The sequence below is a fragment of the Sprattus sprattus genome (assembly GCF_963457725.1).
Source record: "Sprattus sprattus genome assembly, chromosome: 3".
In the NCBI taxonomy this organism is placed as follows: domain Eukaryota; kingdom Metazoa; phylum Chordata; class Actinopteri; order Clupeiformes; family Clupeidae; genus Sprattus; species Sprattus sprattus.
In genome coordinates, this window is record NC_137922.1 from 10,852,763 (window position 1) to 10,867,403 (window position 14,641).

The following is a 14,641-nucleotide window of genomic DNA, read 5'->3' on the forward strand; positions in this document are numbered from 1 at the left end:
GAAGACGGAGGCCCTAAATATAGGGCTCATCTGCTCTGAGGCGCGGCCCTAACAGCACTTCTTCCAGACCGGAGCACAGAGAAGCGGGAGAAAGCCAGGCTATGCTCCACTGTGCTCTTATCCGTCGTTTCATTGCTTCTACGTGATGGCTAATTAATGTACTCAGTACTCCCACTGTTGCTAGTAACTTCAGGCCTGCTTTATACAGAAGAGCGTTGAAGATGTACTGTATATGCGCATGTATGAGAGTTTTTGGGCATGCACTCATAGAAATTAATTCGGCGCCTGTTATTTGGTAACTTTAATATTCTTTGAAACATTGGAAGTCCGTCTTAAAAACCATTTAGGCCATGCAGGTGGGGCCATATTTCCTAGCTAAAAAAACACACAGGTGTATTAAAACATTAAAAGGTACCAATAAAAACACATTATGTTTATTTGTTTTTATAAATATTTATATATTAATATTAAATATAGGAGTATCTTATTCTTCAATGACTGTTCCCATCGATAAACACTATTAAGGTGGGACCATAGGGCTGATGTGTGTTTTAGGCTAGACTAAATGTAAAACTGTATGCAAAGGGCGGAAATATTACGTTGCCTGCAGGTGACAGTGTCACCATTCTACAATACAACACTGCTTTGGCATTAAAGAGGCTGCCTGAATTTGTGTCACTTGAATAATGATGCAACAGGCGCCGCGACACTTGCGATGTCGTGATATTTGTTTTCCTATTTTATGTGGTGCATTTCCGCAACATCAAACACTGTTGCATTCAGGCACCATCATTTGGGTTTCATCAGTTCCAAGGATAGCTCCAAAATCGTCACAATTCACTAGTAGCTGTGAGGAGCCTGCATGTAAAATAAAATCCCTGATCTTGTGACACATACGTATTTGAGACAGTTGAAGTTGTTTACTCCAGACCAATTCACCTGTGAAAATAGAAAGCTGCATCCCAAGCCTAGCGCATGCGATGGAATCTCAGACTACACTCATAATGCAACACTTGTTAAGACGAGAAGAAAGTCAAAGAAAAACGTCAAGCTTTTCATTAGCTTTTTACTGCACCCACGATCCAACCATAAGAGGACGCGTCAACCGTCTTGCGGGTTAAAAATACCACGCCATGTAGGCTAAACGAGATGCTTTTTGGGCCATTAGGTGGGAGTGATGAATAATTACGAACAAATCCAACAAGACTGAATAATACATTTCACATGTCAGCTGTGTTGAACCCTAGTGTCAATCTTATATGCACACATGACTGACCCGTTATTCAGATTGAAGTAATTAAATTGCTGAGCCAAGCCAAGCAGTCTTCCAACCGTCCTTGAGTGTGTTCTAAATATATCGCCCTCCCCTTCTAGAGCCGTGCCCGCTCCCCAAGCCCAGGCCGCCGTTCCCCTTCCTCGTTTGCCCTAAGAAAGTTAAAGAACATCCAAAGGGACACTCGATCCGACATGTGACATCACAGTCTGAACTTAAATAAGAAGGGTCTACGCTCATGCTTCAGGACCACTCTCCTGGGACTCCGACTTCTGTTGACTTCTGCCTCACCGTTCCTCTGTCTACAATGGTGTGTACTATGGATATTTGCATTATTCTGGCGATGATGTTTCTCTCTCTCTCTCTGGATCTTTGGCTGCCAACACATCTTGCGAATATAGGATATGTTTTTAACCGAACCTGTCAAGACTTGCTATCCAACTCTGCACTTGCCTCTGAGTAACGGATGCTGGACATATGAAGCAATGATTATTTTATTAAATACAAAATAATAATACAATCAAAACGAATTCAAAACACTTCTCTCTATCTCAGAAAAAGATAATGCAGAGCAAAAAAAAAAAACGAAGACATTCCTATTCCTTAATTACCATAAGTAACTTCTAGATGGACATACAGTGTTTGAAGGAGAGAGTTGTGTCGGCCTATGTCTAAGGCTGTGTGTGTGTGTGTGTGTGTGGGGGGGGGGGGGGGGTGGTTGTGTTGTGGTATTGATGATTATCCTGACAAAACTAATGTTGTGTTTGTGTAGGCTGATGCTGCTGCCGCCCCCGCCCCCGCCCCAGAGGCACCCGCCGCTGAGGCTCCCGCTGCTCCTGCTGAGTTCACAGCAGACCAGCTTGAGGGTAAGTCTCTTGCATTTAACAACACTTTAACTGTGTAAAACCTTGTGTCAAACCTTGTGTCAAAAGGGCATCTTTTAAGGTCACAGCAAAGCGTACTCGTAGTTCAGTTTGGTTTACTTGGTTTACATCAGTTCATTTTACTGTTTGGGGAAAATAGGTAGGTTGTGTGCCCTCTCTGGGAAAAATGTTGTTGGCTTTCTTGTTTTAATGTTCAGGGCATGTTTGAGGGCTACCTTATCTTACAGTGTTGAAGTATATATGTACAAGATGAAGGATGGGTTGTTACATCTGTTGATGGGTGTCACAACCAGTTGACCTCTGTCTCTCGTTTCCTTGTCGTAGATGTGATGATTGTCATATGAAATAGCTTTCAGGATAAGTAAGAAATTCAATCTTCAACACATTTTTAAACCCAGAATTATTGTTAAGCTTGAACAAAACCTCAGAAAGAAAAGTTTTGGTTCTGATTGGACAGGTACCCTTTCTACCCATTCTTTATACCCAGAGCAGGTGGAAACGTTTGGTAGAGCAAAATTCAAAACAAAATCTTTCTTCTCAGAAGGAGGAAGAGATTATGTTATTATGGTGCCTTGTGTATTAAAGTTTAAAATGTCCACGAACACCTTCTCGTTTGAAAATATAGTAGCAACACAAGGTGTCGGAGAATGTTTCTCAGCTGTTGAGGCCATTCTTATCGATTCTATTCGCAGTGGTGGTCTGACGGGCTTCGGTTGCACATTGGTCCTTGGACTTTGTGCTAATCTCCAGATAAAAGCTGAAGACACAAAGATGGTGTAGGGTCAGTTTTCAAAAGGCATTTGCACTGTACCGACCCCCCCCCCCTCTGGCCCCTTCATTCTTTTGTCATTCACTGAGCGTCACAGCTCTTGCTAAGATGTCCTTTATCATCCATGTTTTATCACTCAGAAAGCCAACATGATGCTGGATGCTTAACACACATCTATCTCTCAAATATATTTAAGTCAATTTGAGGAAGTGTGGGCCAAAAATCCTTTGGGAGTGAACTTTTGGTACTATCTACATGTTCTATAGTTTTAACAACATTTTTGTAAAACAACTTCTCCTGAAAGTGGATGTTAGTTAATTCTCATCCATGGATTAATTTGTCCTTTGGCATTACATTTGGGTACAGCTTTCAATAAAATTGGTGTGTGGCTATGAGTTGTAGCTTCCTCAGCTAGAGCCCATGCTGGTGGGTGTTGATTACGCTGCTGTCAGCATTCTTGTGCGCAACTTGGGTTGCGGCGAGACCTCTGCTGGCCTTTTACGGCCAGGGTTGGTTCCTAAGGGGCGTATCGATTGCCAGAGCATTCCGTTAAATGCCACCTAAACATGATCTGGCTAGCAGCAGCTGTGGCTGCACAAAATCATGCATGAACATTAATCTGTCAGCAGAACCCTGTCAATCCCACAACCCCTGTGGATCCCATACAAATTGCAATCTCTTGTTTTTCCCACCTACTGTCATGTACTTTGTACTATCTTTCCGCTGGGTATTGTATACCCAGCTGTCCAACCCAATTAGTGGAGGACAGAGAGATGGAGAGTAGAGGAGAAATGCATTTGATCCCCCTGTAGAACAGGTGCCAAGAAAGAATGCGGCCCAAACATGTGACCAATGTGTGGCATCACACATGACAAGAGTGTGCACCATGATGAAGTGTTTGTCACGTTATGCTATGAGAGAATTTCTGTCGCAGTAATGTAACTAGGCAATGTGTACTTCGAATCCTCAGTAGTAGTAATAGTAATGTGTACTAAGAGTAGAAGAGAGTAGGAGTAGTGTGTAGTAAGTGACAAACCGCCCAGGTGTTTTCTATCTAATCACCAACATCACCTCTCTCTCCCATTCCCTAGACTTCAAGGAAGCCTTCGGTCTGTTCGACAGAGTTGGCGACAGCCAGGTTGCATACAGCCAGATTGCCGACATCATGCGTGCCCTGGGCCAGAACCCCACCAACGGAGAAGTGAAGAAACTGCTGGGCAGTCCATCCGTGGAGGGTAAGCATGTTCTGAAGAACACATTATGAACGCCAAGGCAAATGACCCTCTCATATGTTGCAGTAAAAAACTGGGTATATGCATATTTCTCTAGTAGTTGTTTTACTATATAGACACACTTACGCTTCATTTTTGTATAATTTAGTGCATTTAGTCCTAGCTTCGTCTTTATTATATAGCAATCTATGGGCTATCAACAGTGTAGTATTAATTGAAAAGGGGATCGAAAAAGAAAAGCTTGCGATGCCTGTGTTGTGTGTCTGTGTATGCCAGACATTAACCATGCTGTTCTGTCTGTGTGTTTTTTTCTGAGCAGATATGGAGAACAAGCGTATGGGCTTTGACGATTTCCTGCCCCTGCTTAAAGCACAGGACGCCGTTGTGAAGGGTACCTATGATGACTACGTTGAGGGTCTGCGTGTCTTTGACAAGGAATGTAACGGCACAGTCTTGGGCGCTGAGCTGCGTATCGTGTTGGGCACAATGGGTGAGTGACACACCAGAGAACCATGGGCGATGTAGTCTATTTTTAAAACTACTAAGCATAGACTTAGGACTACATTTACCGGCATTCCCAGGGATCACAGCCTGTTTTCCTTCTTATATCCACAGGTGAGAAGATGAAGGAGACCGAGATTGAGGCCCTCCTCGGGGGTCAGGAGGACGACAATGGTGCAATCCACTACGAGGGTAAGTCTAGTACCATATTTTTATTAGCAGACTTCAAGACATTTTACATGCCCCTTACCTCATTATATTTTGTCCGAACGCATGGTCAGCTCACTGCTGTCGTAAGCCATTTTAGTGGCGGACTTGTTTATTTACAGAGATGTCCTTAAACGGTATATGGTGAGACACTCTAAATGTTTCCTCCCCCACCCCTCACCCCCTCCTTCCTTAACCCCCACCCCCCCTTCTTCTCCTCGTCCTCCCACCCACAGCTTTCGTCAAGCACGTCATGTCCGTGTAAGAGGCCCCCAAGTGGGAGTGGTGAAGAAGTCGATCCCCTCAGGGTGTCAGGACATCCAGCTCTGTTTCTAAGACCAACCAAAGGGAATAAAAAAAGGACTATGGGATGTCACCATTGAAGAAAAACACATTTGTACTTTTTTTTTTTTTTTGTCCTTTTCATCCATATCTCCTTTTCTCCGCTCATCCTCTATCTGGACGTTACCTTCTCTCTTTTTTTTCTTTGCTGCCCCCCCCCCCCCCTACCCCTAGGGTGGTGGTCCCTGGTCTGGCAGGAAACGGGGGAAGAAGGGTGGGCCACTCATGAAGTGGGGGTATCCCCTGCCTTGCTCTGACTTGCCCTGGTCACTTCACCACCAGCCAGACGTGTTAAAGGCACCTGGCACACCTGTGGACCGATCGCCGACACTCTCCCCCCCATCTCCCTTCCCCACAGAGTCGTCTTTTATTTTCACTCAGAATAAAACCTTTTCCAAAAGTACACACCCACCTTGTTTGGTTCTTGACCTTTACCACTAACTTCCTTCTATTATTGCTCTGCTCCTGTTACATTGATATATGTATATAAATATAGTTTTTATTCCTAAATGTAGCATCAATGTGTATGTATACTTCCTATGAAGAGAGACTTGACAATATGTTCTCCATCACTTTCCGTGCAAAGCAGTTATGTGTGGTATTAATCTGATCTGAAGGTTTAGAATATACATACTACACCACAAATGACATTACCATTCTGCAAAGTTCTCATTAAAACACGTTTATCCTTCTCCATTTAACTTGTATACAGATACCAATTTTAATGCCGGTGCCAATCACAACGTTATCCATTTCATTTGGTGTAAGTACAGATCATAAAATACTTAAAATAGTGATCGTCTTCCATGGGTAAATACAGATACGAGTACAGTACAGGTACATAACAGCTTTATCCTATATCCAATCTCTTATAGTAGTCTTAATTATTGATCAGATATTAGAGATCTGTATTTCAACCAAGCGCTCTTTGGTGACGTGGTTGATTACGTTACTGTTGATCATTTGTCCATCATCGTATAAAGCCCGCCTGGACAATTTGATTGGTACGAACAGCTCTGGTGCTGGCATAGTTCCTTCCCAACGGAGCAATGCCAGACCGCACTTCCCCATCTCAATTGTCGTGGGCAGGGCTAAGTTCGGCTGGCACCCAGGCTAGCAATACGGAGTTCTGTTCCAAAACTAGTAAACTAACTACCTAAAAGGCATGCAAAACTGCCCAGCTGACACTAATAGAAGCTTGCCAACACACTAACTTGTGTGTTTTGGAAGTATGGCTGCCAATGTCATGTGTTTCAACCCGGTATATAGAACTACATAGGGCATATCCTGGATGGCTATTGGGGAAGACACAGGGGTTTATCTGTCCTTCACATGACCATATGCTATCAAAATGAATTTGAGGATGGTACCAAATTAGTTGCCTATAAAACCATACCTCAAAAAGTGTCAAATTGTTGCATAGTGTGACTTTAAAATTAAAGTAAGTAACACGACTGCATTTGACAGCACTGTGTTCCACCAGTTTAACTGTGAGAACATTGTGTTCCATGACAGTAACTCAATAGGAAGGAGCATGGATTGGTGAAACTGAAGTGTTTGTCAAGCCTATTTCTGATTTAAAAAAGTATTTTAACACATTAAAACACCTAAACACATACCAAGCTGTTTTGTGGTCTTTTACCATTGACATTGATTATGAAAGCTTCTGGAGTTTGCACTGATTGTTGAAGATGTGGTACTGAACAGTTATAAGAGGACATGGAACCGACAGTGAGAATAGTTCTGGCACAATAAAAAGTTCCTTGATATGGTGTTATAATAAGCTTTGAGATGCGACTGCCTTTTTGTGGTTAAACAAGAATTATACTTTTGAGCGCACACTTCCTCAGTTCTGAATGAATCTACCAAAATAATGTTTTACAGAAGTAGGCTTAATCATTTGGTTTCAGTGAGCAAGTAGCACTTGTCAAAACATGGAGCAATAGCACCCTCTTGTGGTTCCAAAGGCTTCTGCAAATCATGATTGATGGATGTTTATGACTTTGCATTATTATGTAGACAAATATATGTATTCCTCTGGTTTCACTTCATTCTCAGTGAAACATATAAACTGGATGTCCATTTCAAGTACAAGTGATTAAACAGCGCTACACTCCTGCTACATTACTGATATCCTTGATTCCCAAGAAATATGTCTAGCTCACTCCAACACAAAAGAGCAACCAAGACTTACGTTTTTTTTCAACCTGATTTCTAACTAGGAGCCCTTATCTTATTATTCAGTTCTACAGAAGGCCCTTAATGATTGTTAATGGTTTATTGTGCACTTAGCTGTACACCTCTACAAAGACAACTAACACTAAAGTGAGTAATTGCTACGGTCTTTTAGAAATGACAAGGAAAGGCTGCGAACTTTGAAATTGCTGATTTATTACACAAGTTTGAGCACTTTTTACAGGTTATCTACAGGACACTGTGCACCTCAAGACCAAAGGCTGGTTTAACTTGCCAGCTTTGCCAAAAACTACGGAATGGCACATGGCAACCAAGATGCTTCTTTGAACAGAACTTCAGGTTTGCAGAGGGACTACATCTGTGTGTGTGTGTGTGTGTGTGTGTATGTATGTGTGTATGTGTGTGTGTGTGTATATGTGTGTGTGTGTGTGTGTGTGTCTCTAATCTCAGTATGAGGGAACGGGATCTGCTGGCCTGGGCTAGGATGATGACACGTATAGCCTGTGAGTCGTTTAATGTGTATTATGTGTGTGTGTGTGTGTGTGTGTGTGTGTGTGTGTGTGTGTGTGTGTGTGTGGGCTACATCCCTATGGGGCAGTGTCTGCTGAGACAACAGCACTGGAAACTAAGAGGGCCACATATCAGGACTGACTCATGGCCACGCCCCGCTTCACGTGACTCCACATGAGAAAGAAGAAAACTAATTTCTTCTCTAAAAAAAAAAAAAGAGTACAGTCTTGCAAGGTGTTCAAGGAACGAAGCATTAGCAAGTACATGGTTGCCTAGCATGAACAACTGGTCTGTATAAATGCACATGTTAAAAATAACTTGTACTCAAATGTAACTTGAACTCAGAGGATCTTAAGTTTTCAAAATTGTTACCAGATCAGGTTATATCACATTTCGGAGAGGTCTACTGAGGTACGGTTTGACTGATAACACCCAAACATGAACAAAATCTTCACAAATTTTAGTAATTAGTAGGAAGTTAAAATTCAAAAGATGTAAATGCAGGAGAAAAGACCAGACAGGCCATACCGAGGTACTTAGGATGCTAACAGACAACAGGAACATGGCCATTTTTGTTTCTCAGTTCAGTGCAGTGGTTGTCGGTTGGCAAAATGCTTAATGTAAAAACCAAATGTATTCAAATTACATTCAAATTATGCATTATCCCATTGGTTGTGGAAAAAAAAACTTTTTTGTAAACAAGTTATTCTCCCCTCCTGCCCAAAATCTCAATAATGTTTGTCATGTCTATACATCCATTTTATGTGAAAAATGCAAATTTGCATGTCCCCGGTTGCCCCGGACACAGTTGAGAAAGAAGATTACTCACACATGAAAGGCCGTCACAGTGGACCTAAGTTTGAACTTTTGAACCATCCACATTCATGAAATGACCTTCCAAGATGATTTTTCGGGAAAGCTTAGCTACAGAATGAAGTGCTGACCAAGATCAACCACACAGTAGCACATCAGCACCTTCTGAGCTCTGCTCTGCTTGCTACTTCCACGTAATTCTATTATTTTTTAAACGCACTCCACTCCGACGAAGCAGGTCTTCTCCTTTGATTTCACTTACTAAGAGACTGAGCAAAGTTGTCTTTCTCGTTTCAAAACAACCGCACATACAAGTGCTTGCACGTATATATGGAGGGTGATTGGAAAACAAAATGGCGACAAAGATTTTCTAGTCTCGTTTGAGGAGACGGTCTCTTTTAAGATCTTCTATTTTTTTTATTATCCTTTTAAACAAAAACTTTCAAAATAGCCTTTCACTGCAAACTCATTTACACACCATCCCTTCTGCAAAAGATTAAACTCCAATGCTAGCTTAATATAACTGAATATGCCACCAGCTTAACTGGGTTAAGGCAGACCTTGGCGAACACCTTAGATAAACTTATACCCAATTTAATGCAAAATTCTCTTAGCACTACCTGATCTCATTCATCACCTGACCAAACCAATGCTGAAAAAAAAGAAACCCTTTTGTTTGTAATTACTAGTCACTCACACACACAAAGCCAAAGACTTTCTTCGTGAAACTGTATTAATGAACAAAGACACTCTAAAGTAATGGACAAGCACTCAAACACCTCATGTCCCTTCAGCTTAAACAACAAACCAAGCCTCAAGAAGCATACCAAACAATGCAAAGCACACACACACACACACGACACAAGACACCTCAGCAAAGCCACCATTGCTCCTTACGACACCAGAACAGACACTGGTCGACAAAGCCTTAGAGCTCTCTACTTCCTGCAGTATCTCTGAGCTGCAAAGCTTCCGGGTGAACTTTATTCAATAATCAATTAGGACTCTTGAAATCATTTTGATAGGGAGTTCGGACACGTGACTGGGCCTGTTGCTTTCAGGCAAAAATGTTGAAAAGAATTCACTGAAAATTGTGGGCCACAACGTCTTGTGGGCCATTAACGTTTCATAAAAGGTGGGTTGTCTTTCACTTAAGTGCCGTAGATTGAAAAGGAGGTGTTATGGTTTAGAAGATAAGGAGCAGGGAGGGGAGAAATGCAGTTGCGCTGGTTTTATTATGTGTAAAAGCCTCTCCTCAGTAATGTGAAGAAGCTGCTCACGCCCTGCCTAGCCAGGGACAAGCAAAGTCGGGACCTTCCCAAAGGGCAGTGAAGTTTGCAGGCAGCACCTGTGCCCCGACAGGGGTACCAATCTGTTAGGGTGGGGGTCCGGGACCAGAGGAGAGCCGCTGAGCAGGGCTGAAGGGGGAAGCCAGGGACCCCGGAGTGCAGAGGGGAGCCAGTGGCTGCAGTGGGCAAGGGAGGCATTTTGACACTGAAAGGGGCTGTGCAGGTCTGTGCATCCCACCTTGAGCAGAGATGAGGGGAACTCGACCTGGGGGTCTGGCAAGGGAGGTACAGTTGGATCGGAGGAGGCCAGAGAGGAGAGGAGCGAGTCCCAGAAACAGAGCGCCAAGTTCGGGGAAATAGCGTCAGTCGGGCGGGTGTGGGAGACGATGGTGAAAGGCGAGGTAAAGGTGGAAGGGTCGTGGTGGTCCTGACTCTCGTTGTCCGGGACACAGCAGTTGGAGTGGCCTGTGGGCGACACAGGGATGAGGGGAGTGTCGGCGAGGTGGGCGAGGTGGGCAGTGCGGGCGGTGCGGGCAGAGCTGGTGCTGAGCTGGTGGAGCACTGCAGAGAGGGCGATCAGACTGGCCACGCTGGTCAGGTACAGGAGACCCAGCATGCAGGCAACCTGTGAGCAAGAGAAGAGAGAAGAGAGAAAGAATGTTCATATTTACAGGGACATGCAGCTGGTAGCTGGAGTCTCTGAAGCAGAGTGTGTATGTGGGCGTGGGGGGGGGGTTAGTGCGGAGGGAGGCGGAGATGCTCACCTTGGTAAAGTGCTGGTACATGGCAATCAGAGCCTGTCGCCATGACGACTGCTCCAACAGCACGCACAGGTCTGTGTAGGTGAACCAGCCGCGCTTTAAGCCTTGCCGCTCTGCAATACTGAGGTTGACACAGAGAAATCAACAAAAATGTAGAGTGTAGAGAGGTTATAATATTTACTAGACTCTTTCTCTCGTAAATAACACCTTTGACCTTAGGAAAATAACCCCAGTCCCCTATTGCACAGGTTTTGAAACAGGTTGGAACTCTAGACTAGCGAGCTAGAAAGGCAGAAATGTCGGCACTGTGTGTATGTGTATGTTTGAGTGTGTGTGTGTGTGTGTGTGTGTGTGTGTGTGTGTGAACTGCGAGTCACTAACCTTGCTTCTAGTTGATTCAGGATGTCAAAGAACTCACTGGGTTCAGTGTACAGGCTCCACTCCTGAAATACAGCAGGCACAACCCTCACAATCTGCTGTGTGTACATTTTTACAGCTATGGAAAACCTTCATACCAGACCTAATGGTTAACATCAAGCACGATACGCACAACATTCACTTCTTCTGGGCTGCAAGGTTTAACATCGCCAGTTAGTATGGAAAGGCTTTTACACTGGCAATAATACATTTGTGTCTGGTGAAAGGCACTGAGGAGAAGAATTAGAGTTTATTTTCATCAAGTGCCCTCAGACCACATACATACAGCCCTCAATTTTCAGCGTAATTTCTTCCTGAGGAACACAGGTTCGATGCACTCATAAGAATGACGTGAGTTTAGCTTAGTTTTTTGGGGCACCATGGTTAGCAGCACAGCCACCCTGTCAGCAGACCCTGCAGGTTCGTCCCCTAACTGTCTCTAGGTGTTTCTTATTTGCTTTAGATAAGACTGTCTGCTACATACCTGACCTTTACCTTTGTCTTTTTCCCTGATCCAAAAAGTCATTAGACAAACTTGTTTTGCCCTCAGGCATATGCTCTTTATTTTTTACTAAAATAAGCTAAAATCTTTAAAAAAAACAATGTAACTTGGACATGCTGTGTCATGTGAAATGTGATCCCACACTTACAATGGCGTTGAGGAAGTTCATCTCCAGGGTGTTGACAGTCTGCACGTCCAGCTTCCCAGCGGCTCCCCATTCGTCATTAAAAACCTCCTCCTCTTCACCTTCATCGTACAGGTACTTACTGGCCACCATCTGGATATGAGCAAAATTAACATTACTGTTTTTCACCACTGACTATTCGCACCAATCAAGAAACATTTTTCTTTCAGGATTATTACAGAGAAAGTGGCCAAATGAGAGTGAGCCATTTGACAGTTTGATCATTTTTAGCTGGTTTATTACGTCATAATTATGGCATCAGCTGTTTGAAACATACGTTAACTGGCAGATAAGAAATAAAACATTCTCACACACAGATTGCTTTATCATGAAGAAGTAGTCATGGGCACTGCACGCACGCACACACACACACGCACGCACACACACGCACACACACGCACACACACGCACACGCACACACGCACACACGCACACACACACACACGCACACACACACACACACACACGTACCATGGATATCAGAAAGAGGTCTGAGGAGGATATCTGTTGCAGGTATTCAGGGTTTCTGTGTCGTAGTCTCTCAATGTACACCAGGGCCAGCATCATTGCACAGGGTGAGATGCAGGCTTCCCTGAGAGTGACAACAAAACACCATAGCTCAGTTTTTAAGACAAGAGCTGCAACAAACAGTTAGGATGAGACTGGTCTGCTTTCAGAGCTCAACTAACTTTAATCGAACACATTTCCATGAACCCTGTCTAGCATAGTCATGACCTGTCCATTTGAAAGTTTTGGAGTACACCTGGGCCCTTAGGCTAGAGAAACTCACCTGGCCACATGGGCAGCATATTTCTTCTGGAGTTTGCGGATTGGGCTTGGCGCTGACTTTTGGAGCAGCTCCACAGCAATGTCTAGCGAATGGAGAAATGTGATATATAAAGTGACCGACTTCACCAGAGGTGAATGATAAAACAACAAGCTCATCTTTACTCCAATCCAATCCAATCCACTTTATTTATATAGCACAGTTTAAACAAACACACGGGTTTCCAAAGTGCTGCACACAGAAAAAGAGATAAAATAAGTATAAAATAAGTAAAACACATGAACATTTACTGACTGTACACAGCCATCTGATAAAGCTGTGTAGACCATACCTTCAGTTATTTGTCACTATACACAAGTAAACCATATCAAATGTGTCTACAAAATATATCTAGATAACAGGCAACTTGCATGACATTAATGTAGTACTGTACCATGCAGCATAATCTAGGAGTTTCGTGCAAACCATTTATTCCCAGGGTGTTTTAAATATCATTTGTTGTCTCAGTATAATGCAACTCACCTGTTACTGGGCACGTCAGGGCATCCAACGAAGTATCCGGATCAAGGCCGTAGTATAAACGCTTACGAACACGGTCTGCCAGTTGTTGGTGACCGGGTAGAAACTGCAACAAAAACAATTAGCTAGATACACATCCATCTATCTGGTGATACCAGACACAATAGGGAAACGGTACATCTGACAACGTCATATAGTTAACCACTTCTAGCTCCACGTATTAGCGTGTTCGACAGTATCGGTTGTATGAGGAAATCTAAATCTAACGTTATAATGACATATGGCGGAACACATCGATGTTTTCTGGCATCAACACATATAAAATAAACCGTTTTTAGACCATTAAAGTTGTTTTCAAGCTGTAGTCCAACGTCAAATCCTTTCAAAGCTGGAACGGCCATATTAAACTTGCTTCGGCTATTGTAGCTAACACACTGAAGTTACAGCTACCTAGCTAGCTAACATAGCAAGAACTTGAAATGCGTATAGACTCTAATGCCAGTAGCTAGTCTGAAACATGCTAGCTAGCGAATTGGGAAGGGCCAGCCAATGCTATTTCCTGAAATCATATAGCTAGCTATAAACGTTGCTAGAAATACACTTAACATCCAGCTGCAGTTGTCATATTCGGTTAATGCAATGTTAGGTACTCTTTAAAGTTAGGTGTCTTACTACTCAGTTAGTATAAGTTAGGCCTCGCCTTTGTTGATCACTTAGCTGGTAAAGCTCATTAGCATGTTAACGTTAAGGTGACAAGCAACCACTGCTACGAACTAGCTAGCTAGACAGCCTTAAGCGACAGAATTTGTAGTCACATACCGTAAACTCCTGGAAGTCCGAAAATGAAAATGTCCGCTCATCAAATAGCTCACCAAAATCCATTTTCTCCGAATAACATCAACATGTAAACATAAAAATCGTAAAAAGCACACAGCGCGGCACGAGGGCGTTCTCCTGCTCCTAAGCCCTCTGACGGTTCCCTCCTTTGGAACGTAACACGTTACGCAACAACAACACAGCACGTACTGTACATGATTGCACATCCTCATGTGGGCAAGTGATAGGAGGAGTCGGCCTCTGCTGTTTGACCGTATGGCGTAAAGATAAACCACTTTATTTCGCCAGAATTTCTCATTTGGTGGTCTCATTTGCCGTGCAAAGTCTAACCTTTCGGACCAACGCGTTTTAAAAAATCATTTTTCACGTGACATTTCAAATGACCTTTGAAATATGCATGTAATTTTTCATGGTCACGTAGAGAAGACTCTAGATTTTAGCGCATGCAAAAATAAATACATAAATAGTAGGCCTACATTATATTCATCAACTCTTGCACTATTTCACACATTTTAATTTTGTATAGAATATGGATGTCTACCTGTTAATCTTCAGCTAAGTTATGTTGTCAGTAAAGCTTTGCAAGCCTTTGAGTAACCTGAGATGCTGTTCGGTTGT

The 14,641-nt window shown here is 43.1% G+C and overlaps 2 protein-coding genes across 2 annotated transcripts; one reads left to right on the top strand and one right to left on the bottom strand.

Annotated features, from left to right (window-relative positions):
• The first annotated feature begins 1,432 nt into the window (after positions 1–1,432).
• mylz3 (myosin, light polypeptide 3, skeletal muscle) lies at positions 1,433–5,611 on the top strand. The gene is made up of 6 exons (XM_080834883.1): positions 1,433–1,583; positions 2,046–2,139; positions 4,018–4,161; positions 4,478–4,648; positions 4,774–4,851; positions 5,103–5,611. The coding sequence occupies exons 1-6, from the start codon at positions 1,512–1,514 to the stop codon at positions 5,129–5,131; spliced, it is 588 nt and encodes a 195-aa protein (XP_080691009.1). The 5' UTR covers positions 1,433–1,511; the 3' UTR covers positions 5,132–5,611.
• A 1,990-nt stretch (positions 5,612–7,601) lies between these two features.
• Positions 7,602–14,159, bottom strand: cnppd1 (cyclin Pas1/PHO80 domain containing 1). The gene is made up of 8 exons (XM_080835905.1): positions 14,006–14,159; positions 13,190–13,292; positions 12,671–12,752; positions 12,352–12,472; positions 11,845–11,973; positions 11,159–11,220; positions 10,781–10,898; positions 7,602–10,641 (listed from the first exon to the last, which is right to left on the bottom strand). Exons 1-8 carry the CDS (start codon positions 14,066–14,068, stop codon positions 10,015–10,017), a joined length of 1,305 nt encoding a protein of 434 aa, XP_080692031.1. The 5' UTR covers positions 14,069–14,159; the 3' UTR covers positions 7,602–10,014.
• Positions 14,160–14,641: the final 482 nt, after the last annotated feature.